Source organism: Coregonus clupeaformis, unplaced genomic scaffold, assembly GCF_020615455.1.
Source record: "Coregonus clupeaformis isolate EN_2021a unplaced genomic scaffold, ASM2061545v1 scaf0060, whole genome shotgun sequence".
Taxonomy (NCBI): domain Eukaryota; kingdom Metazoa; phylum Chordata; class Actinopteri; order Salmoniformes; family Salmonidae; genus Coregonus; species Coregonus clupeaformis.
This window is the reverse complement of record NW_025533515.1, coordinates 761102-788181: the sequence shown is the minus strand read 5'-3', so window position 1 is coordinate 788181 and position 27080 is coordinate 761102. Positions and strand designations below refer to the sequence as shown.

The 27080-nt window shown below is 47.3% G+C and overlaps 1 protein-coding gene across 1 annotated transcript in view; it reads right to left on the bottom strand.

The window, feature by feature from the left end:
- Nucleotides 1-8891: 8891 nt before the first annotated feature.
- The window catches only part of eif2ak3 (eukaryotic translation initiation factor 2-alpha kinase 3), an 81361-nt gene continuing 63172 nt past the window's right edge, over nt 8892-27080 (bottom strand). The window contains exons 9-17 of the mRNA XM_045212891.1: nt 25164-25393; nt 24774-24886; nt 16929-17051; nt 13901-14047; nt 12858-13629; nt 12335-12508; nt 10670-10771; nt 10519-10581; nt 8892-9715 (exon numbers count right to left, since the gene is read on the bottom strand). Of these exons, the coding sequence (XP_045068826.1) occupies nt 9530-9715; nt 10519-10581; nt 10670-10771; nt 12335-12508; nt 12858-13629; nt 13901-14047; nt 16929-17051; nt 24774-24886; nt 25164-25393 (1910 nt within the window). The 3' untranslated portion in view covers nt 8892-9529. The remainder of the gene's footprint in view (nt 9716-10518; nt 10582-10669; nt 10772-12334; nt 12509-12857; nt 13630-13900; nt 14048-16928; nt 17052-24773; nt 24887-25163; nt 25394-27080) is intronic.

Genomic DNA, 27080 nt, shown 5'->3' with positions numbered 1-27080 from the left:
TTTGTCTGGGTCAAAGGTCTTTGAATTGGGTGGATAGCTTGGCAGCCACGTCCAACCAAAGTCATTTATTTTCCCCCTTGACTGTCTTCATCCTGGCATTCAGTTCTGCAAATGGTCCTGGACCGTGCCCGCCCTGTGCAGCTGTGTCCTGGACTTCCTGACGGGCCGCCCCCAGGTGGTGAAGGTAGGAAACAACATCTCCACTTCGCTGATCCTCAACACTGGGGCCCCACAAGGGTGCGTGCTCAGCCCCCTCCTGTACTCCCTGTTCACCCATGACTGTGTGGCCAAGCACGCCTCCAACTCAATCATCAAGTTTGCAGATGACACAACAGTAGTAGGCTTGATGACCAACAATGACGAGACCGCCTACAGGGAGGAGGTGAGGGCTCTGGGAGTGTGGTGCCAGGAAAATAACCTCTCACTCAACGTCAACAAAACAAAGGAGATGATCGTGGACTTCAGGAAACAGCAGAGGGTGCACCCCCCTATCCACATCGACAGGACCGCAGTGGAGAAGGTGGAAAGCTTCAAGTTCCTTGGCGTACACATCACCGACAAACTGAAATGGTCCACCCACGCAGACAGTGTGGTGAAGAAGGCGCAACAGAGCCTCTTCAACCTCAGGAGGCTGAAGAAATTTGGCTTGGCATCTAAAACCCTCACAAACTTTTACAGATGCACAATTGAGCGCATCCTGTCGGGCTGTATCACCGCCTGGTACGGCAACTGCACCGCCCACAACCGCAGGGCTCTCCAGAGGGTGGTGCGGTCTGCCGAACGCATTACCGGGGGCAAACTACCCGTCCTCCAAGACACCTACAGCACCCGATGTCACAGGAAGGCCAAAAAGATCATCAAGGACATCAACCACCCGAGCCACTGCCTGTTCACCCCGCTATCATCCAGAAGGCGAGGTCAGTACAGGTGCATCAAAGCTGGGACCGAGAGAATGAAAAACAGCTTCTATCTCAAGGCCATCAGACTGTTAAATAGTCATCACTAGCACATTAGAGGCTGCTGCTGCCTATTGAAATCACTGGCCACTTTAAGAAATGGAACACTAGTCACTTTAATAATGTTTACATATCTTGCACTACTCATCTCATATGTATATATTGCATTATATTCTATAATATTCTACTGTATCTTAGTCCATGCCGCTCTGTCATTGCTTGTCCATATATGTATATATTCTTACATTCCATTCCTTACTAGATTTGTGTGTATTGGGTATATGTTGTGAAATTGTTAGATACTACTTGTTAGATATTACTGCACTGTCGGAGCTAGAAGCACAAGCATTTCGCTAAACCCGCATTAACATCTGCTAAACAAGTGAATGTGACAAATACAATTTGATTTGAGGCTTTTTGGCAAACCTCTGCCACCTGCTTCTAAATTCTGCATTAAATCAATAAGAGGATTTGCTCTGGACTGAACACATGGTTGGTTAGCAGGGAGGCTGTACTAGTGGAAGGCTGGACTGAACACATGGTTGGTTAGCAGGGAGGCTGTACTAGTGGAAGGCTGGACTGAACACATCGTTGGTTAGCAGGGAGGCTGTACTAGTGGAAGGCTGAACTGAACACATGGTTGGTTAGCAGGGAGGCTGTACTAGTGGAAGGCTGAACTGAACACATGGTTGGTTAGCAGGGAGGCTGTACTAGTGGAAGGCTGGACTGAACACATGGTTGGTTGGCAGGGAGGCTGTACTAGTGGAAGGCTGGACTGAACACATCGTTGGTTAGCAGGGAGGCTGTACTAGTGGAAGGCTGGACTGAACACATGGTTGGTTAGCAGGGAGGCTGTACTAGTGGAAGGCTGGACTGAACACATGGTTGGTTAGCAGGGAGGCTGTACTAGTGGAAGGCTGGACTGAACACATGGTTGGTTAGCAGGGAGGCTGTACTAGTGGAAGGCTGGACTGAACACATGGTTGGTTAGCAGGGAGGCTGTACTAGTGGAAGGCTGGACTGAACATATGGTTGGTTGGCAGGGAGGCTGTACTAGTGGAAGGCTGGACTGAACACATGGTTGGTTAGCAGGGAGGCTGTACTAGTGGAAGGCTGGACTGAACACATGGTTGGTTGGCAGGGAGGCTGTACTAGTGGAAGGCTGGACTGAACACATGGTTGGTTGGCAGGGAGGCTGTACTAGTGGAAGGCTGGACTGTCTCTCTTGGCTGCTCCATCAACATGTGTCTCTCCAACCTCACAGCTGGCCTCAAAACCTAGATCATTTTACATTTACATTTTAGTCATTTAGCAGACGCTCTTATCCAGAGCGACTTACAGTTAGAGAGTGCATACATCATTTTTATACTGGCCCCCCGTGGGAATCGAACCCACAACCCTGGCGTTGCAATCGCCATGCTCTACCAACTGAGCTACATCCCTGCCGGCCATTCCCTCCCCTACCCTGGACGACGCTGGGCCAATTGTGCGCCGCCACATGGGTCTCCCGGTCGCGGCCGGCTACGACAGAGCCTGGATTCGAACCAGGATCTCTAATGGCACAGCTAGCACTGCGATGCAGTGCCTTTAGACCACTGCGCCACTCGGGAGATCAATAGTTAAATCTCATCAGTTCATTGTACGATGATAGATATTAATAGCTGTGTAACAGACAAATCACTTGATTATGTAGCGAGAGTAATTTACCAAGCACGTGAACTCTTAGAGTGAAATATTCATGAAGGATGACGCTTGTTTGATCCCCCAGCTGGTTAGTACAGGGGAGACTTGAGGGGTTCGTTTTTGTTCCCGATCAATGAACAAATTCATGTTCTTGTCTGCACTATACTGAAACCCAAGAGGCCGCAAGCTCAGGGACATTAGGTTTTTACAATGATAGGTATTAGCTATCTTCAACAGCATCTGAGCTTGCTAGCTAACATTAGCTAGGGCTTTCTACTCTAGTGCCAGCGTAGCTAGCAAATTATTTTGATCTCAGCCATAGCTGTTATATTTCACAACTCCACCTAACAATAATCAACCCAAAACACTATAGCCAATATAAACACGTTGCGCAAAAAAACACACCTAATATAATGTTACAAAGTTTCAAACAAACTTTTATAATAATTCCTTCTTACCATAAGCGAACGGGGCCGCCATGTTCTCTGTTGACGTGACGTCAGTGATCTTCAGGTCGGAGAGGTCGGAACTCTAAAAAGAGGCCAGGCTGACTTTATGACCAAAACGATCCCATTTACACTTTGTAGTCAATTTTGACAATAGAATAAATGTTTCTGACTCACATCGATGCCACATGGGTTGTTTTTAGGGACACTTGCTCTTTAAAGTTACTGTTTGCTGACATGACCAGGGCAACTCAAACTGTAAAGAAAAATTCAAGTGTCCGCATAACAGAGCAACACAACTCCAAACATGACAGATAAGATGCTACATAGCACCTAAGCTATATGAATATAAAGAGACATGAGACAAAAACTGTACATGTAGAATGGAATCGGTTAAGATTTCTATGATTCATTTCGTCAGTTATACCAGCTAATGATTTTTAGATTACATAACATTTGAGGACACATAATTTAAGGACCTATGTATTTTCAATATTTTTCACAATCGAACCACAAAGCTGGCCATCTTTTCCCCTCTCTTTCTAGCTGTCCTCCTCCTTCCCTTCTAAGTTCAAGTGTTTATTTGTCATATACACATGGAGCACACAGTGCAATACAAAGCTTACTTGCAGGTTAACCTGTTGACAGCAACAACAACAGAACAAGTCAGTAGCTAAGTGAATAAAAAGGATAACACAAATAAAACATCAATGACATCATTTCACCAATTTAATAATGGACAGTTTTTTTTAGGTTATATATAAGTTACATAGCCTATATGGAAATAACAGACATGAGCCAAGCATGTTTACCTGTAGAATGGAATAGGTTATAACATTTACATCATTTAGCAGACGCTCTTATCCAGAGCGACTTACAAATTGGTGCATTCAACTTATGTTAGCCAGTGGGACAACCACTTTTATTTTTATTTTTTTATGGTGAAGAAGGATTACTTTTATACTATTCCAGGTATTCCTTAAAGAGGTAGAGTTTCAAGTGTCTCCGGAAGGTGGTGAGTGACTCCGCTGTCCTGGCGTCATGAGGGAGCTTGTTCCACCATTGGGGTGCCAGAGCAGCGAATAGCTTTGACTGGGCTGAGCGGGTACTGTGCTTCTGTAGAGGTAGGGGGGCTAGCAGGCCAGAGGTGGATGAACGTAGTGCCCTCGTTTTGGTGTAGGGACTGATCAGAGCCTGAAGGTACGGATGTGCCGTTCCCCTCACAGATCCGTAGGCAAGCACCATGGTCTTGTAGTCTATAATTAATTTTGATTTTGTCAGTTCTACCACCTCAACATTGCCCATTTTAAACAGGGTTAATATTAAGTTGTATTAAAGTTCAGCTTCAGTCCACCGGGTGGCACTGTGTCACTGTCAGAAGATATGTTTGTCAGAAAAACGATTTCTCATCTCTTCGGTCTCAGATAGCTAGCCAGCCAGTAGCTATGGAAGTGGCTAGCCAGCCAAGCTAACTTCAGAATCGAAACCCATCAAATGCACTCGCTCGAAATAAATACTTTATAATTTACATCAACATCCTTAGCTTGCCCATTCACTAAATAATACTGATAAATAACTGACTGACACCCAATAGCTTAAGGATGCTGAGTGCTATCGCTAGCTTATTAGCATTAGCCAACCCTCTGCTGAGGAAGACTAACGTTAGGTACCACCAACCCTTATGCTGAGGCAGACTAACGTTAGCTAGTTAGCTACCACCAACCCTTATGCTGAGGCAGACTAACGTTAGCTAGTTAGCTACCACCAACCCTTATGCTGAGGCAGACTAACGTTAGCTAGTTAGCTACCACCAACCCTTATGCTGAGGCAGACTAACGTTAGCTAGTTAGCTACCACCAACCCTTATGCTGAGGCAGACTAACGTTAGCTAGTTAGCTACCACCAACCCTTATGCTGAGGCAGACTAACGTTAGCTAGTTAGCTACCACCAACCCTTATGCTGAGGCAGACTAACGTTAGCTAGTTAGCTACCACCAACCCTTATGCTGAGGCAGACTAACGTTAGCTAGTTAGCTACCACCAACCCTTATGCTGAGGCAGACTAACGTTAGCTACCACCAACCCTTATGCTGAGGCAGACTAACGTTAGCTACCACCAACCCTTATGCTGAGGCAGACTAACGTTAGCTAGTTAGCTACCACCAACCCTCTGCTGAGGCAGACTAACGTTAGCTAGTTAGCTACCACAAACCCTCTGCTGAGGCAGACTAACGTTAGCTAGTTAGCTACCACAAACCCTCTGCTGAGGCAGACTAACGTTAGCTAGTTAGCTACCACCAATCAATCAAGGGACACCGGCATTCCACTGCGTTGTGAAATCTTGACCAATCACAGCAGCCTCCGCATCCCTCCAGGGGCTTCCTGCAGTGGCTACTACTGGCTTTCCACTAGATAACACAGCCGCAAAGTCAAACTTGAAAAACTCAAAGAAAATGCTTTTTGGTCTTAATGCAAGGGTTAGGCATAAGGCTAGCAGTGGGGTTAGGGTTAGGTTTAAAATCAGATTTTAAGGAGATAAACTGTAGAAATGGGCGGAGTTTAGCCATAATTATGACTGTGGTCGTGTTAACTAGTGACAACCCCACTACTGCCTTGTGCAGTATTGTATTTTAAATACTGCATAGCAAATGTTATGGAAACTCATATCAGATTGAAACAACACATTTAAAAATACACTTTATTGGAGGGGGGGGGCATCAAAAGGTTCAGGGCTGGACCAGAAACAGCCTAATGACACCTGAACTGGACCACTTGTTTATTTATGGCGCCACAATGCGCTGGAAATGGTCATTCCTTAGCTCTCTGTTCTGAGGCCAGGGTCTCAGCAGATGTCCACAATGGTTACATCTGCTCTTCCAGGTTTTTGCCTATGAAAGGGTAGCAGGTACCCACAGCGTACGACCACTGCCTGGCAGCCGGCTCAGGGTGTCTGAAACAGGACCCAACACACACAACACACAGGAACAAAAACACGCCAAAACACACTAAACTTTACAAATGTAATAGAAGTGTTTATTAAACGCAAGACTTGGAAGAAGTCACCATATTTCAACGCACTTCATGGGACGAAGTACATTCATCATATATTTATATATGTACCACCAACCCAAAACTGATTGATTTCGGCATTAAACATAAATAAAACAAATAAACATATTTACATCATCGCCAGATCAGATGGACAGATAGATTTAACTACAGGTCAAAGGTTAGAGGACATGGGTTAGGGGTCAGGGGAGAGGTCAGAGGCATCAGAACTGGAAGTGAACCAGACATCCAGGGAAACAAGGGAACAGAGAAGAGGAGAGGGAGAATGGAAGAGAGACAGAAAAACCCATCAGAGCCTATTTGATATCTGTTAGATAACTATCTTATAAACTAATTCAACTATAGTTGTCATTTAAAAACAACTCCTAGAACTAAAAGCAGAGATGACAGTATTATCTAAAGTTCTTGGATACTCTTGATTGCAGACAGACAGACATAACTTGCTGCAGATGTTCTGTGAGTTTGAAGGCAGAGTCGGAGAACTGGAATTCCTTCACAGTCCATAAAACATTCATAAAAATAAAACAACCCCTTTTGCTGGCAACTCCGATTCAGTAGGTCAAAGGAAAAAGGTTATACATCGTCAGAACCTGATCTAGTCTGAACATTTAAACCAGGGTGTATTCAGTAGTGTACACCATAGCAAAAATGTTTTAAGTTAAGTTCAGCTAGGTCACTCCCTGTTTCGGCCTTATTGGTTCCATTTGGCTCCTAGTGAATACACCCCAGTTTGGGTTATAAAAAAAAAGAAGAACATTTTATTTTGACTGCAAACCTCAGCAGACTTTCTCTCATCTCCACTCAACAGAACCAGATCTACCTCTCATCTCCACTCAACAGAACCAGATCTACCTCTCATCTCCACTCAACAGAACCAGATCTACCTCTCATCTCCACTCAACAGAACCAGATCTACCTCTCATCTCCACTCAACAGAACCAGATCTACCTCTCATCTCCACTCAACAGAACCAGATCTACCTCTCATCTCCACTCAACAGAACCAGATCTACCTCTCATCTCCACTCAACAGAACCAGATCTACCTCTCATCTCCACTCAACAGAACCAGATCTACCTCTCATCTCCACTCAACAGAACCAGATCTACCTCTCATCTCCACTCAACAGAACCAGATCTACCTCTCATCTCCACTCAACAGAACCAGATCTCTGCTGTTGTAAATTCATCAGCTTCTTTTCCTACATCAGTCAAAGACAAAACGAACTTTACAGTAATCAAAAAAAGCTTGCAGGATTGCATTATATCAAAGAACCTTTTCAAAAATCATTAGAAAAAGTACAATCGATAAGTCAATAATTAGAGTACATTACAATTATCAGTGACAAGAGTAACAGGGACTTCATAAGCCTTTTGTAAAGCTCTGCTCTCCTGTCCAGATGGGAAAACATGGCGTTTATCACATAGTCACATAATGAAAGGTGTCAGGCCCAACATATTGGGAGGTCCTCCTCAACTGAGAATCAGTTCATACTTGTTTAGGGCCTAAATTAAATATGGACTGCGGAAGATCCGCGTTATAGAGCGATTAACATTTAAAGGCCATTTCTAATTAAGCCAACATACGCAGTGTTTTCCGTGAATGTGGTCTCCGCAAACATGGGAACATTGCCTTTAAAACGTGCAGAGCGGACCAAACGTGATCGGAGTGAATCCGGCCCTTGGTGACAGTTATCTTAGAGTAATGTCTATGACAGTATCCTCCAGGCTTACAGACCAGATCACATCCTCCAGGCTTACAGACCAGATCACATCCTCCAGGCTTACAGACCAGATCACATCCTCCAGGCTTACAGACCAGATCACATCCTCCAGGCTTACAGACCAGATCACATCCTCCAGGCTTACAGACCAGATCACATCCTCCAGGCTTACAGACCAGATCACATCCTCCAGGCTTAGAGACCAGATCACATCCTCCAGGCTTACAGACCAGATCACATCCTCCAGGCTTACAGACCAGATCACATCCTCCAGGCTTACAGACCAGATCACATCCTCCAGGCTTACAGACCAGATCACATCCTCCAGGCTTACAGACCAGATCACATCCTCCAGGCTTACAGACCAGATCACATCCTCCAGGCTTACAGACCAGATCACATCCAGCTAGTGATAAAGTGCAGCTATCATCTCTCTACCAGTCACCAGACATCATAATGCTTCATTCTGTGTCAGTGTCATGTCCAAAGCAATGGAACCTTATTCCAGTCTCAGTCAGTATATACACAGGTGTGATCACACCTTCCCTTTTATCTACATAAAATAAACGGACTTTTTTGTAAACTTATTTACAAAATTGTCAGGGAGTATATTTAGGGAAATCATTGTCCATCTCTAGCAACTTAAACAGTTTACTTTTTAACTTTTACACAAAATAAGAGAGGAACTCTTAGTCCTGACAGCATGGTACATCCCCCCCTCTGGTTCCCATCATAGTTGCTATAGCAACGTGACCCAGCACCACCCATTCATTCTAGTAGAGAGCAGAGCAGGTCTTCAGGTCCAAGGCAGGTCACATATATGATGCATTCCCAAACCCCCTCCTCTCATTCCCAAACCCCCTCCTCTCATTCCCAAACCCCCTCCTCTCATTCCCAAACCCCCCTCCTCTCATTCCCAAACCGCCTCCTCTCATTCCCAAACCCCCTCCTCTCATTCCCAAACCCCCTCCTCTCATTCCCAAACCCCCTCCTCTCATTCCCAAACCCCCTCCTCTCATTCCCAAACCCCCTCCTCTCATTCCCAAACCCCCAAGGCAGTTAAACACCTCCCAAACCTCTTAAGGCCTAAGCAAGACATCTCATTATCTCAAACAGAACAAGCAGGAAAATGATTTTCTCCCAAGTCAGGCATGTCTGCCTCAGCCTCCAGTTCTCAGCCTCCAGTTCTCAGCCTCCAGTTCTCAGCCTCCAGTTCTCAGCCTCCAGTTCTCAGCCTCCAGTTCTCAGCCTCCAGTTCTCAGCCTCCAGTTCTCAGTACCAGTTACGAGTTGTTAAGGACATTCATGTTAGGACAGGGTGTCCTGTAGATATGGTACAGGGTTCAGCACGAGGGAGAGATGGATACAGTAGTAGGTTACTGGTGGGAACGATGTGAGAGACAGACGTCATACAGGGTCTCTTTGGTGGTGTGTAGGAGGGAGAAGGGAGAGTTGTGGAGAGTTGACTGACTGAATGGTATCTTCAGCAACTGCTCTTCATAGACAATTACATATAATATACGTCAGGCAGTAGACTGGTGTGATGGGGGAGCAGAGGAGACTGGTGTGTGTGTGTGTGTGTGTGTGTGTGTGTGTGTGTGTGTGTGTGTGTGTGTGTGTGTGTGTGTGTGTGTGTGTGTGTGTGTGTGTGTGTTCAGGAGGAAGCAGTAGAGGTACGTGCAGGCCATCCAGCAGACGAGGCGCTGTATGTCCGGGATCGTTGTCGGACCGCCTGGCGACACGGGACTTCCAGTTCCTGAAACAGAGGCTCCTCTGTGATGTCAGCGGCCTCGGGACGCTCGGCCGGGTTACGGGACAACATGCTACGAACCATGCCCAGCTAGAGGACACAGGAGAGGAGGCACGTCAGGGTTCATGACACCACACACACTTCATGATCATCTAAACATGAACTGATCAATCACAAAAACACACCCAACTGATCATATAAAATACTTATTCATTTCTTAAGAATAGTACATGTATTTTATTCCATCTATGATATTATTGTATCAAGCTTTGGAACAGTGTTTTCACCTTTTATTTAATTCTCCTTTTTGACCTGGAGATAGAAGCAGACACACAGCAGAGACAGTAGGAGGAGCCAGAGACAGTAGGAGGAGCCAGACACACAGCAGAGACAGTAGGAGGAGCCAGAGACAGTAGGAGGAGCCAGAGACAGTAGGAGGAGCCAGACACACAGCAGAGACAGTAGGAGGAGCCAGATACACAGCAGAGACAGTAGGAGGAGCCAGAGACAGTAGGAGGAGCCAGACACACAGCAGAGACAGTAGGAGGAGCCAGAGACAGTAGGAGGAGCCAGACACACAGCAGAGACAGTAGGAGGAGCCAGAGACAGTAGGAGGTGCCAAAGATAGTAGGAGGAGCCAGACACACAGCAGAGACAGTAGGAGGAGCCAGACACACAGCAGAGACAGTAGGAGGAGCCAGAGACAGTAGGAGGAGCCAGACACACAGCAGAGACAGTAGGAGGAGCCAGACACACAGCAGAGACAGTAGGAGGAGCCAGAGACAGTAGGAGGAGCCAGACACACAGCAGAGACAGTAGGAGGAGCCAGAGACAGTAGGAGGAGCCAGAGACAGTAGGAGGAGCCAGACACACAGCAGAGAAACACTACTTACCTCCTGGATGTTGTTCTTGGAGAAGACAGCAGGAAACTGCAGCCCTCGGACTTCAGTCAGAGTCTGGAGATCAACATGATACCATAGACAATATACAACTTCAGTCAGTCTATATATAACATACCATAGACAATACTGTGGCACTACTCACCCTGACTCTCTCCATCTGTGTCCTGAAGGGACAGAGCAGTTCAAACAGGATCAGACCCAGAGAGTAGATGTCCACTTTGTGAGAGTACAGGTTACCAGACAACTGGAGAAGAGAGAGAGGAAGGTTAGGGTAAACATCTCTAATCTATAAGACTGCACAGTTCAGGGTAACAGATAGACATCTCGGTTACAGCTCTACACAGCTCTACGAGTCTAATAGTAGGAATTACCAGACAGACAGTTTACCAATCTAAAATATATATTACATATACTAGGACAGGGTGAACCAGGATGAACCAGGACAGGGTGAACCAGGATGAACCAGACCAGGGTGAACCAGGACAGGGTGAACCAGGATAAATCAGAACAGGGTGAACCAAAAAGGGTGAACCAGGACAGGGTAAACCAGGATAAACCAGGGTGAACCAGGATGGACCAGGACAGGGTGAAACAGGATGACCCAGGGAATCCTGGGAGTGTGATTAAATATGTACATGATATATACAGCAGTATGTGGACAGCCCTTCAAATTAGTGGATTTGGCTATTTCAGAAACCCGTTGCTGACAATATATAAAATCAAGCACACAGCCATGCAATCTCCATAGACAAACATTGGCAGTAGAATGGCCTTACTGAAGAGCTCAGTGACTTTCAATGTGGCACAATCATCGGATGCCACCTTTCCAACAAGTCAGTTCGTCAACTTTCTGCCCTGCTAGAGCTGCTCCGGTCAACTGTAAGTGCTGTTATTGTGAAATGGAAACGTCTAGGAGCAACAACGGCTCAGCCACGAAGTGGTAGACCACACAAGCTCACAGAACGGGACCGCCGAGCGCTGAAGCACGTAGCGCGTAAAAATAGTCTGTCCTCGGTTGCAACACTCACTACCGAGTTCCAAACTGCCTCTGGAAGCAAAACAAGAACTGTTCGTCGGGAGCTTCATGAAATGGGTTTCCATGGCCGAGCAGCCGCACACAAGCCTAAGATCACCATGCGCAATGCCAAGCGTCGGCTGGAGTGGTGTAAAGCTCGCCGCCATTGGACTCTGGAGCAGTGGAAACGCGTTCTCTGGGGTGATGAATCACGCTTCACCATCTGTCAGTCTGACGGACTAATCTGGGTTTGGCGGATGCCAGGAGAACGCTACCTGCCCGAATGCATAGTACCAACTGTAAAGTTTGGTGGAGGAGGAATAATGGTCTGGGGCTGTTTTTCATGGTTCGGGCTAGGCCCCTTAGTTCCAGTGAAGGGAAATCTTAACGCTACAGCATACAATGACATTCTAGACGATTCTGTGCTTCCAACTTTGTGGCAACAGTTTGGGTTAAGGCACTTTCCGATTTTCTGCATGACAATGCCTCCGTGCACAAAGTGAGGTCCATACAGAAATGGTTTGTCGAGATCGGTGTGGAAGAACTTGACTGGCCTGCACAGAGCCCTGACCTCAACCCCATCGAGCACCCGACATCACTAATGCTCTTGTGGCTGAATGGAAGTCCCTGCAGCAATGTTCCAACATCTAGTGGAAAGCCTTCCCAGAAGAGTGGAGGCTGTTATAGCAGCAAAGGGGGGACCGACTCCATATTAATGCCAATGATTTTGGAATGAGATGTTCGACGAGATGTCCACATACATGTAGACATGTAGTGTATGTTTGGCCGTACCTGTTCTGGGCTCATGTATAGTTTGGTGCCAACTTGTCCGGTGTGACGGGCGTAGCTCGGCATGGGGGTCAAGGGTCCTGGTTCATCCTCATCCTCTTCCTGGTCCATGGCTGTCACCAGACCAAAGTCTCCAACCTTCACCACATCATCCACTGTAAAGAAGATATTGGAGGGCTGGAGGAGAGAGGAGGGGGGAGAGAGGAGAGGAGGGGGAGAGAGAGAGAGAGAGAGAGAGAGAGAGAGAGAGAGAGAGAGAGAGAGAGAGAGAGAGAGACAGAGAGAGAGAGAGAGAGAGAGAGAGAGAGAGAGAGAGAGAGAGAGAGAGAGAGAGAGAGAGAGAGAGAGAGAGAAAGAGGAGAGAGGAGGAGGGGGAAAGAGGAGAGAGGAGAGGAGAAGAGAGGAGAGAGAGGAGGAGAGAGAGAAAGAGGAGAGGAGAGTTAGATACTGGTCGGGAGGGTGGGGTTGGGGATTGTGTGGGAGTGTGTGTCCATCTGCGTGTGTGTATCTGTGTCTATGTTCTCACCTTGAGATCTCTGTGCATCAGGCCCTTGTTGTGGAGGAAGTGAACGGCCTCTGAGATCTGCAGAAATATGCCCAGACACTGAGAATGTTCCCTTTGTTCAGGCAGACATCTCTGAGACATCCAATCCTTCAAGGTGTCTTTACGACACAGCTGCATCTGGATGTACAGGTACACCTTAGGAGAGGGCTGGGGCCGCGGGGCTGGGGGGGTCCGGGAGGGGCTGGGGACAAGGCAGAGGGAGAGGGAGGTGGGGCGTGGAGGAGAGGAGGAGGAAGGGATAGAGGGAGAGGAGGGTATGGTGGGTACGGGGAGAGGGTCTGCTCCTCTGGTGTGGGAGGAGGAGGAGCTAGCCTTCTCAGTGAGCGGGGGACTGGCCAATCCAGAGGCTCCTGAGGGGGTCGTGACCTCAGGGTCGGGGTCGGCGTCGCGGTCGCAGCCTGAGTCCTCGAACACGATGTCGAAAGAGGACGAGGTGCAGTCGCTGGGGCCGCGGGGGGGGCACAGCTCAAAGGAGTGGGGCGTGTCTGAAGCCGAGGCCTCCGGGTCTGGTTGGCTATCCAGCTCTGACATCATACTGTCCTGACCATTCAGCAGTGGGAAGGGGAGGTCAGACCCGCCTCCAAATCCCATGGCCCCGCCTGCGGAGCTGAAGAGCATGGATTGGTCGTGGTCAGTGATGAAGGCCCCGCCCAGCCCAGACACAGAAGAGATGGGCACTTTGACAGACAGCACCTCCATGTGGTCGGGGGAGCTCTGTGGCCAGTCGGTAGTGCTGAGAGAGAGAGAGAAATATTATTATATTACTTTATAAACTTCAACATTAGGAATGGAAATGGTTTCAACCATCATTAAAACAAGATGGAGCCAAGAAACAAGGAGTTCTAGAAACATAGCTGTGACTCTCACTCAATTAAAAGCTGGCGATTTCTGATGACAATCATGGCAGACAAAAAGGTCCTCCTGCCAGCCCTTAGGGGGGGCTCTCCTGCCTGGTGTTACACGGTTATAGTTCCTACCTGGTGTAACATCATTATGGTTCCTACCTCTCCTCCAGCCAGCGCTGGTCCTGGCCCTCCTGCCAGCCCTCTGGGGGGCTCTCCTGCCAGGCGTTGAAGTAACGGATGATCCCTGGGTGTTCGAGCTTGGCAAGAGCCTTCACCTCTCGCATCACCTTCTCCCTGGCTAGCTCTCTGTTGGGTTGAAGACACCCTGGTCAATACACAGGCTGGTGGGATCACCCCCTGGTCAATACACAGGCTAGTGGGGTTAGTGGAATCACCCCCTGGTCAATACACAGGCTGGTGGAATCACCCCCTGGTCAATACACAGGCTGGTGGAATCACCCCCTGGTCAATACACAGGCTGGTGGGGTTAGTGGAATCACCCCCTGGTCAATACACAGGCTGGTGGGGTTAGTGGAATCACCCCCTGGTCAATACACAGGCTGGTGGGGTTAGTGGAATCACCCCCTGGTCAATACACAGGCTAGTGGTTTAGTGGAATCACCCACTGGTCAATACACAGGCTAGTGGTTTAGTGGAATCACCCCCTGGTCAATACACAGGCTGGTGGGGTTAGTGGAATCACCCCCTGGTCAATACACAGGCTAGTGGGGTTAGTGGAATCACCCCCTGGTCAATACACAGGCTGGTGGGGTTAGTGGAATCACCCCCTGGTCAATACACAGGCTGGTGGGGTTAGTGGAATCACCCCCTGGTCAATACACAGGCTGGTGGGGTTAGGTGGAATCACCCCTGGTCAATACACAGGCTGGTGGGGTTAGTGGAATCACCCCCTGGTCAATACACAGGCTGGTGGGGTTAGTGGAATCACCCCCTGGTCAATACACAGGCTGGTGGGGTTAGTGGAATCACCCCCTGGTCAATACACAGGCTGGTGGGGTTAGTGGAATCACCCCCTGGTCAATACACAGGCTGGTGGGGTTAGTGGAATCACCCCCTGGTCAATACACAGGCTAGTGGGGTTAGTGGAATCACCCCCTGGTCAATACACAGGCTAGTGGTTTAGTGGAATCACCCCCTGGTCAATACACAGGCTAGTGGGGTTAGTGGAATCACCCCCTGGTCAATACACAGGCTAGTGGTTTAGTGGAATCACCCCCTGGTCAATACACAGGCTGGTGGGGTTAGTGGAATCACCCCCTGGTCAATACACAGGCTGGTGGGGTTAGTGGAATCACCCCCTGGTCAATACACAGGCTGGTGGGGTTAGTGGAATCACCCCCTGGTCAATACACAGGCTGGTGGGGTTAGTGGAATCACCCCCTGGTCAATACACAGGCTAGTGGTTTAGTGGAATCACCCCCTGGTCAATACACAGGCTAGTGGGGTTAGTGGAATCACCCACTGGTCAATACACAGGCTGGTGGGGTTAGTGGAATCACCCCCTGGTCAATACACAGGCTGGTGGGGTTAGTGGAATCACCCCCTGGTCAATACACAGGCTGGTGGGGTTAGTACAATCACCCCCTGGTCAATACACAGGCTGGTGGGGTTAGTGGAATCACCCCCTGGTCAATACACAGGCTAGTGGTTTAGTGGAATCACCCCCTGGTCAATACACAGGCTAGTGGTTTAGTGGAATCACCCCCTGGTCAATACACAGGCTAGTGGTTTAGTGGAATCACCCCCTGGTCAATACACAGGCTGGTGGGGTTAGTGGAATCACCCCCTGGTCAATACACAGGCTGGTGGGGTTAGTGGAATCACCCCTGGTCAATACACAGGCTAGTGGGGTTAGTGGAATCACCCCTGGTCAATACACAGGCTAGTGGTTTAGTGGAATCACCCCCTGGTCAATACACAGGCTGGTGGGGTTAGTGGAATCACCCCCTGGTCAATACACAGGCTAGTGGTTTAGTGGAATCACCCCCTGGTCAATACACAGGCTGGTGGGGTTAGTGGAATCACCCCCTGGTCAATACACAGGCTAGTGGTTTAGTGGAATCACCCCTGGTCAATACACAGGCTGGTGGGGTTAGTGGAATCACCCCTGGTCAATACACAGGCTGGTGGGGTTAGTGGAATCACCCCCTGGTCAATACACAGGCTGGTGGGGTTAGTGGAATCACCCCCTGGTCAATACACAGGCTGGTGGGGTTAGTGGAATCACCCCCTGGTCAATACACAGGCTAGTGGGGTTAGTGGAATCACCCCCTGGTCAATACACAGGCTGGTGGGGTTAGTGGAATCACCCCCTGGTCAATACACAGGTTAGTGGGGTTAGTGGAATCACCCCTGGTCAATACACAGGCTAGTGGTTTAGTGGAATCACCCCCTGGTCAATACACAGGCTAGTGGTTTAGTGGAATCACCCCCTGGTCAATACACAGGCTAGTGGTTTAGTGGAATCACCCCCTGGTCAATACACAGGCTGGTGGGGTTAGTGGAATCACCCCCTGGTCAATACACAGGCTGGTGGAATCACCCCCTGGTCAATACACAGGCTAGTGGTTTAGTGGAATCACCCCCTGGTCAATACACAGGCTGGTGGAATCACCCCCTGGTCAATACACAGGCTAGTGGTTTAGTGGAATCACCCCCTGGTCAATACACAGGCTGGTGGGGTTAGTGGAATCACCCCCTGGTCAATACACAGGTTAGTGGGGTTAGTGGAATCACCCCCTGGTCAATACACAGGCTAGTGGTTTAGTGGAATCACCCCCTGGTCAATACACAGGCTAGTGGTTTAGTGGAATCACCCCCTGGTCAATACACAGGCTAGTGGTTTAGTGGAATCACCCCCTGGTCAATACACAGGCTGGTGGGGTTAGTGGAATCACCCACTGGTCAATACACAGGCTAGTGGTTTAGTGGAATCACCCCCTGGTCAATACACAGGCTGGTGGGGTTAGTGGAATCACCCACTGGTCAATACACAGGCTGGTGGAATCACCCCCTGGTCAATACACAGGCTAGTGGTTTAGTGGAATCACCCACTGGTCAATACACAGGCTAGTGGGGTTAGTGGAATCACCCCCTGGTCAATACACAGGCTGGTGGGGTTAGTAGACACAGGTACATAGGTGGATGTTGTTTGTAATGATGTTACCTGTTGGGCAGGCGGATCCTCTTGATAGCGTAGTTGCAGTCATCCACCTTGTTCCGGGCCTCAAACACGACCCCAAACCCGCCTCTACCCAGACACTGAACCGGCTCAAAGTCAGTCAGGTACCTGGGGTGGGGGGGGGACAGACAGACAGACAGACAGACAGACAGACAGACAGACAGACAGACAGACAGACAGACAGACAGACAGACAGACAGACAGACAGACAGACAGACAGACAGAAGAGGATGACTTTATAGAGATGAGACTTTTGCTCTTGCTGAAAAACATATTAACGAAAAGGGGTCAGAGTTCTAGTGGGGGTTGGGGGTCAGCTGTCTTTGAGCTGCATGGGTCCCCATCTCTCCATATTCAAGTTTTAATGTCACATCCACAACTACAGTGAAATTCCTTTCTTGCAAACTCCTATGATCCTAAATCGGTTGCTAATCTTCCCAGAGAGGGGCAGATCCTTCCCTCCATATGATCCTAAATCAACTGCTACTCTTCCCAGAGAGGGTCTGGTGTAGAATGCTTTAAGGAGCAGGTGGGGTTTCAGGGACAATTAGAGTATGTCTGGCTATCAGCTACTATACAGTATGAATACTGGGGGGGCTATCAGCTACTATACAGTATGAATACTGGGGGGGGCTATCAGCTACTATACAGTATGAATACTGGGGGGCTATCAGCTACTATACAGTATGAATACTGGGGGGCTATCAGCTACTATACAGTATGAATACTGGGGGGCTATCAGCTACTATACAGTATGAATACTGGGGGGCTATCAGCTACTATACAGTATGAATACTGGGGGGCTATCAGCTACTATACAGTATGAATACTGGGGGGCTATCAGCTACTATACAGTATGAATACTGGGGGGCTATCAGCTACTATACAGTATGAATACTGGGGGGCTATCAGCTACTATACAGTATGAATACTGGGGGCTATCAGCTACTATACAGTATGAATACTGGGGGGCTATCAGCTACTATACAGTATGAATACTGGGGGGCTATCAGCTACTATACAGTATGAATACTGGGGGGCTATCAGCTACTATACAGTATGAATACTGGGGGGCTATCAGCTACTATACAGTATGAATACTGGGGGGCTATCAGCTACTATACAGTATGAATACTGGGGGCTATCAGCTACTATACAGTATGAATACTGGGGGGCTATCAGCTACTATACAGTATGAATACTGGGGGGCTATCAGCTACTATACAGTATGAATACTGGGGGCTATCAGCTACTATACAGTATGAATACTGGGGGCTATCAGCTACTATACAGTATGAATACTGGGGGGCTATCAGCTACTATACAGTATGAATACTGGGGGCTATCAGCTACTATACAGTATGAATACTGGGGGCTATCAGCTACTATACAGTATGAATACTGGGGGGGGGCTATCAGCTACTATACAGTATGAATACTGGGGGGGCTATCAGCTACTATACAGTATGAATACTGGGGGCTATCAGCTACTATACAGTATGAATACTGGGGGGCTATCAGCTACTATACAGTATGAATACTGGGGGGGCTATCAGCTACTATACAGTATGAATACTGGGGAGCTATCAGCTACTATACAGTATGAATACTGGGGGGCTATCAGCTACTATACAGTATGAATACTGGGGGCTATCAGCTACTATACAGTATGAATACTGGGGGGCTATCAGCTACTATACAGTATGAATACTGGGAGCTATCAGCTACTATACAGTATGAATACTGGGGGGCTATCAGCTACTATACAGTATGAATACTGGGGGCTATCAGCTACTATACAGTATGAATACTGGGGGGCTATCAGCTACTATACAGTATGAATACTGGGGGGGGCTATCAGCTACTATACAGTATGAATACTGGGGGGGCTATCAGCTACTATACAGTATGAATACTGGGGGGCTATCAGCTACTATACAGTATGAATACTGGGGGGGCTATCAGCTACTATACAGTATGAATACTGGGGGGGGCTATCAGCTACTATACAGTATGAATACTGGGGGGCTATCAGCTACCATTTTATTACGTTTGCAATCGCAACAAATAATCTGCTCAGACCCCAACCAAGGAGCATCAAAAGTCGTGCTATAAATTCTCAGACAACACAAAAATTCCTTGATGCCCTTCCAGACTCCTTCTGCCTACCCAAGGACGTCAGAGGACAAAAATCAGTTAACCACTTAACTGAGGAACTCAATTTAACCTTGCGCAATACCCTAGATGCAGTTGCACCCCTAAAAACGAAAGACATTTGTCATAAGAAACTAGCTCCCTGGTATACAGAAAATACCCGAGCTTTGAAGCAAGCTTCCAGGAAATTGGAACGGAAATGGCGCCACACCAAACTGGAAGTCTTCCGACTAGCTTGGAAAGACAGTACCGTGCAGTACCGAAGAGCCCTCACTGCTGCTCGATCATCCTACTTTTCCAACTTAATCGAGGAAAATAAGAATAATCCAAAATTTCTTTTTGATACTGTTGCAAAGCTAACTAAAAAGCAGCATTCCCCAAGAGAGGATGGCTTTCACTTCAGCAGTTAATAAATTCATGAACTTCTTTGAGGAAAAGATCATGACCATTAGAAAGCAAATTACGGACTCCTCTTTGAATCTGCGTATTCCTCCAGGGCTTAGCTGTCCTGGATCTGCGCAGACTCTGCGAGGGCCTGGGATCGGGAGAGACACTTAAGTGTTTTAGTACTATATCTCTTGACACAATGATGAAAATAATCATGGCCTCTAAACCTTCAAGCTGCATACTGGATCCTATTCCTACTAAACTGCTGAAGGAGCTGCTTCCTGTGCTTGGCCCTCCTATGTTGAACATAATAAACAGCTCTCTATCCACCGGATGTGTACCAAACTCACTAAAAGTGGCAGTGATAAAGCCTCTCTTGAAAAAGCCAAACCTTGACCCGGAAAATATAAAAAACTATCGGCCTATATCGAATCTTCCATTCCTCTCAAAAATTTTAGAAAAAGCTGTTGCGCAGCAACTCACTGCCTTTCTGAAGACAAACAATGTGTACGAAATGCTTCAGTCTGGTTTTAGACCCCATCATAGCACTGAGACTGCACTTGTGAAGGTGGTAAATGACCTTTTAATGGCGTCAGACCGAGGCTCTGCATCTGTCCTCGTGCTACTAGACCTTAGTGCTGCCTTTGACACCATCGATCACCACATTCTTTTGGAGAGACTGGAAACCCAAATTGGTCTACACGGACAAGTTCTGGCCTGGTTTAGATCTTACCTGTCGGAAAGATATCAGTTTGTCTCTGTGAATGGTCTGTCCTCCGACAAATCAACTGTACATTTCGGTGTTCCTCAAGGTTCCGTTTTAGGACCACTATTGTTTTCACTATATATTTTACCTCTTGGGGATGTTATTCGAAAACATAATGTTAACTTTCACTGCTATGCGGATGACACACAGCTGTACATTTCAATGAAACATGGTGAAGCCCCAAAATTGCCTCTCGCTAGAAGCCTGTGTTTCAGACATAAGGAAGTGGATGGCTGAAAACTTTTTACTTTTAAACTCGGACAAAACAGAGATGCTTGTTCTAGGTCCCAAGAAACAAAGAGATCTTCTGTTAAATCTGACAATTCATCTTGATGGTTGTAAAGTCGTCTCAAATAAAACTGTGAAGGACCTCGGCGTTACTCTTGACCCTGATCTCTCTTTTGACGAACATATCAAGACTGTTTCAAGGACAGCTTTTTTCCATCTACGTAACATTGCAAAAATCAGAAATTTTCTGTCCAAAAATGATGCAGAAAAATTAATCCATGCATTTGTTACTTCTAGGTTAGACTACTGCAATGCTCTATTTTCCGGCTACCCGATAAAGCACTAAATAAACTTCAGTTAGTGCTAAATACGGCTGCTAGAATCCTGACTAGAACCAAGAAATTTGATCATATTACTCCAGTGCTAGCTTCCCTACACTGGCTTCCTGTTAAGGCAAGGGCTGATTTCAAGGTTTTACTGTTAACCTATAAAGCATTACATGGGCTTGCTCCTACCTATCTTTCCGAGTTGGTCCTGCCGTACATACCAATACGTACGCTACGGTCACAAGACGCAGGCCTCCTAATTGTCCCTAGAATTTCTAAGCAAACAGCGGGAGGCAGGGCTTTCTCCTATAGATCTCCATTTTTATGGAACAGTCTGCCTACCCATGTGAGAGACGCAGACTCGGTCTCAACCTTTAAGTCTTTACTGAAGACTTATCTCTTCAGTAGGTCATATGATTGAGTGTAGTCTGGCCCAGGAGTGTGAAGGTGAACGGAAAGGCTCTGGAGCAACGAACAGCCCTTGCTGTCTCTGCCGGGCCGGTTCCCCTCTCCACTGGGGTTCTCTGCCTCTAACCCTGTTGCAGGGGCTGAGTCACTGGCTTGCTGGTGCTCTTTCATGCCATCCCTGGGAGGGGGTGCGCCACTTGAGTGGGTTGAGTTACTGACGTGATCTTCCTGTCTGGGTTGGCGCCCCCTTGGTTTGTGCTGTGGTGGAGACCTCTGTGGGCTATACTCGCCTTGTCTCAGGATTGTAAGTTGGTGGTTGAGGATATCCCTCTAGTGGTGCGGGGGCTGTGCTTTGGCAGAGTGGGTGGGGTTATATCCTTCCTGTTTGGCCCTGTCCGGGGTTTCTTCGGATGGGGCCACAGTGTCTCCGGACCGCTCCTGTCTCAGCCTCCAGTATTTATGCTGCAGTAGTTTGTGTGTCGGGGGCTGGGGTTAGTTGGTTATACCTGGAGTACTTCTCCTGTCTTATCCAGTGTCCTGTGTGAATTTAAGTATGCTCTCTCTAATTCTCTCGTTCTCTCTTTCTCTCTGAGAACCTGAGCCCTAGGACCATACGTCAGGACTACCGGGCATGATGACACCTTGCTGTCCCCAGTCCGCCTGGCCTTGCTGCTATTCCAGTTTCAACTGTTCTGCCTGCGGTTACGAAACCCCTACCTGTCCCAGACCTGCTGTTTTCAACTCTTAATGATCGGCTATGAAAAGCCAACTGAGAGACCTGAGCACCTAGGACCATACGTCGGGACTACCGGCCGTGGTGACTCCTTGCTGTCCCCAGTCCGCCTGGCCTTGCTGCTTTTCCAGTTTCAACTGTTCTGCCTAGCGGTTATGGAACCCCTACCTGTCCCAGACCTGCTGTTTTCAACTCTTAATGATCGGCTATGAAAAGCCAACAGATTTATTCCTGATTATTATTTGACCATGCTTGTCACTTATGAACATTTTTGAACATCTTGGCATGGTTCTGTTATAATCTTCACCCGGCACAGCCAGAAGAGGACTGGCCACCCCTCATAGCCTGGTTCCTCTCTAGGTTTCTTCCTAGGTTTTCGCCTTTCTAGGGAGTTTTTCCTAGCCACCGTGCTTCTACACCTGCATTACTAGCTGTTTGGGGTTTTAGGCTGGGTTTCTGTACAGCACTTCGAGATATTAGCTGATGTAAGAAGGGCTATATAAAATAAAATTGATTGATTGATTGATACTATACAGTATGAATACTGGGGGGGGGGGCTATCAGCTACCATACAGTATGAATACTGGGGGGGGGGGCTATCAGCTACTATACAGTATGAATACTGGGGGCTATCAGCTACTATACAGTATGAATACTGGGGGCTATCAGCTACTATACAGTATGAATACTGGGGGGCTATCAGCTACTATACAGTATGAATACTGGGGGGCTATCAGCTACTATACAGTATGAATACTGGGGGGCTATCAGCTACTATACAGTATGAATACTGGGGGGCTATCAGCTACTATACAGTATGAATACTGGGGGTATCAGCTACTATACAGTATGAATACTGGGGGGCTATCAGCTACTATACAGTATGAATACTGGGGGGGCTATCAGCTACTATACAGTATGAATACTGGGGGGCTATCAGCTACTATACAGTATGAATACTGGGGGGCTATCAGCTACTATACAGTATGAATACTGGGGGGCTATCAGCTACTATACAGTATGAATACTGGGGGGCTATCAGCTACTATACAGTATGAATACTGGGGGGCTATCAGCTACTATACAGTATGAATACTGGGGGGGCTATCAGCTACTATACAGTATGAATACTGGGGGGCTATCAGCTACTATACAGTATGAATACTGGGGGGCTATCAGCTACTATACAGTATGAATACTGGGGGGCTATCAGCTACTATACAGTATGAATACTGGGGGCTATCAGCTACTATACAGTATGAATACTGGGGGGCTATCAGCTACTATACAGTATGAATACTGGGGGGCTATCAGCTACTATACAGTATGAATACTGGGGGCTATCAGCTACTATACAGTATGAATACTGGGGAGGGGGGCTATCAGCTACTATACAGTATGAATACTGGGGGGGCTATCAGCTACTATACAGTATGAATACTGGGGGGGCTATCAGCTACTATACAGTATGAATACTGGGGGGCTATCAGCTACTATACAGTATGAATACTGGGGGGCTATCAGCTACTATACAGTATGAATACTGGGGGGCTATCAGCTACTATACAGTATGAATACTGGGGGGGCTATCAGCTACTATACAGTATGAATACTGGGGGGCTATCAGCTACTATACAGTATGAATACTGGGGGCTATCAGCTACTATACAGTATGAATACTGGGGGGCTATCAGCTACTATACAGTATGAATACTGGGGGGGCTATCAGCTACTATACAGTATGAATACTGGGGGGCTATCAGCTACTATACAGTATGAATACTGGGGGCTATCAGCTACTATACAGTATGAATACTGGGGGGCTATCAGCTACTATACAGTATGAATACTGGGGGCTATCAGCTACTATACAGTATGAATACTGGGGGGCTATCAGCTACTATACAGTATGAATACTGGGGGGCTATCAGCTACTATACAGTATGAATACTGGGGGGGCTATCAGCTACTATACAGTATGAATACTGGGGGGCTATCAGCTACTATACAGTATGAATACTGGGGGCTATCAGCTACTATACAGTATGAATACTGGGGGCTATCAGCTACTATACAGTATGAATACTGGGGGCTATCAGCTACTATACAGTATGAATACTGGGGGGTATCAGCTACTATACAGTATGAATACTGGGGGCTATCAGCTACTATACAGTATGAATACTGGGGGGCTATCAGCTACTATACAGTATGAATACTGGGGGCTATCAGCTACTATACAGTATGAATACTGGGGGCTATCAGCTACTATACAGTATGAATACTGGGGGGCTATCAGCTACTATACAGTATGAATACTGGGGGCTATCAGCTACTATACAGTATGAATACTGGGGGGCTATCAGCTACTATACAGTATGAATACTGGGGGGCTATCAGCTACTATACAGTATGAATACTGGGGGGCTATCAGCTACTATACAGTATGAATACTGGGGGGCTATCAGCTACTATACAGTATGAATACTGGGGGCTATCAGCTACTATACAGTATGAATACTGGGGGGCTATCAGCTACTATACAGTATGAATACTGGGGGCTATCAGCTACTATACAGTATGAATACTGGGGGACTATCAGCTACTATACAGTATGAATACTGGGGGGGCTATCAGCTACTATACAGTATGAATACTGGGTATCAGCTACTATACAGTATGAATACTGGGGGGGGGCTATCAGCTACTATACAGTATGAATACTGGGGGGCTATCAGCTACTATACAGTATAAGTAGGGTGGCATTTGGGACGTAGCCTTAGTGAATCAGTTGTCAGGTCTGTTTTAATATTAACGCTGTACAATACCTGGACACATATTCACTTGAGCGGGTCTCCATGACAACTATCTCTTTGGGTTCGGCCACCTCAAGGTCATACTTGCTGTCGGTCTGACACTGAGTCTCCGACTCCTTGCGTTGCTACGGAGATCAGGATAGAGACAGGATTATTAATGAACATTGATCCAGAAACAACTTCAGTAAACAAAATATACTTCTAAACACCATTCCACATCCCCTCTATGTACTGGGTCGTAGATACCAAACAGAAGAAGACAAACTGAAACAGGGAGGACCTACTTGAAATTGTCCATTGCAAAACATTTTGCTACAGTGTCCACTAATCAAGAATACAAACTAAATCTACTGTATGTGGCTGACATGTGAAGATGATGTGTGGTTGGCTTTGTGGTCTCACCCGTATATATGCCACAGGGGCGGGGGGGTGGAAAAACTTCCTGACTATGTAGGTGGTAGCAGCGATACAGAAGACCATGGTCCCTAGAATCTCTTTCCACCAGGGCAGTAACAGCACCGGATCCTTCCTCCTCTTCTTCTCCGCCGCACCACCACCCTTCAGCAGAGACACCTCCGCCACGCCACGTCGCCCACGGTAACGCTTACTGTATGGGAAGTAGTACCCGTTGTCTGGGGAACGGAGAGAGGAACCCGTCAATCAATCAACAACTTGTACTATTATAACCAACAAAACAACAATGAATTTCCATGTCATTTTTAACACCATGGTAAAACAACAAGAGGTGGTTAGGATTTTATACTGGTTAAACAAAGACAGTATAATAGGAGGTTATAAAAGGTTATTTGTATTTTTGTATCTGTATTTATTATGGATCCCCATTAGTTCCTGCCAAGGCAGCAGCTACTCTTCCTGGGGTTTATTATGGATCCCCATTAGTTCCTGCCAAGGCAGCAGCTACTCTTCCTGGGGTTTTATTATGGATCGCTATTACTTCCTGCCAAGGCAGCAGCTACTCTTCCTGGGGTTTATTATGGATCCCCATTAGTTCCTGCCAAGGCAGCAGCTACTCTTCCTGGGGTTTATTATGGATCCCCATTAGTTCCTGCCAAGGCAGCAGCTACTCTTCCTGGGGTTTATTATGGATCCCCATTAGTTCCTGCCAAGGCAGCAGCTACTCTTCCCTGGGGTTTATTATGGATCCCCATTAGTTCCTGCCAAGGCAGCAGCTACTCTTCCTGGGGTTTATTATGGATCCCCATTAGTTCCTACCAAGGCAGCAGCTACTCTTCCTGGGGTTTATTATGGATCCCCATTAGTTCCTGCCAAGGCAGCAGCTACTCTTCCTGGGGTTTGTTATGGATCCCCATTAGTTCCTGCCAAGGCAGCAGCTACTCTTCCTGGGGTTTGTTATGGATCCCCATTAGTTCCTGCCAAGGCAGCAGCTACTCTTCCTGGGGTTTATTATGGATCCCCATTAGTTCCTGCCAAGGCAGCAGCTACTCTTCCTGGGGTTTATTATGGATCCCTATTAGTTCCTGCCAAGGCAGCAGCTACTCTTCCTGGGGTTTATTATGGATCCCCATTAGTTCCTGCCAAGGCAGCAGCTACTCTTCCTGGGGTTTATTATGGATCCCCATTAGTTCCTGCCAAGGCAGCAGCTACTCTTCCTGGGGTTTATTATGGATCCCCATTAGTTCCTGCCAAGGCAGCAGCTACTCTTCCTGGGGTTTATTATGGATCCCCATTAGTTCCTGCCAAGGCAGCAGCTACTCTTCCTGGGGTTTATTATGGATCCCCATTAGTTCCTGCCTGACCACACTACTGAACAGTAGTCCAGGTGCGACAAAACTAGAGCCTGTAGGACCTGCCTTGTTGATAGTGCTGTTAAGAAGGTAGAGTAGCGCTTTATTATGGACATGCTTCTCCCCATTTTAGCTACTGTTGTATCAATATGCTTTGACCATGAAAATCTACAATCCAGGGTCACTCCAAGCAGTTTAGTCACCTCAACTTGCTCAATTTCCACATTATTCATTACGAGATGTAGTTGAGGTTTAGGTGACCCAAATACAATGCTTTTAGTTTTGGAAAAATTCAGGACTAACTTATTCCTTGCCACCCATTCTGAAACTAACTGCAGCTCTTTGTTAAGTGTTGCAGTTATTTAAGTTGCTGTATTAGCTGACGTGTATAGTGTTGAGTCATCCACATACATAGACACACTGGCTTTACTCAAAGCCAGTGGCATGTCGTTAGTAAATAAGGAAAAAAGAAATGGGCCTAGACAGCTGCCCTGGGGAATTCCTGATTCTACCTGGATTATGTTGGAGAGGCTTCCATTAAAGAACACCCTCT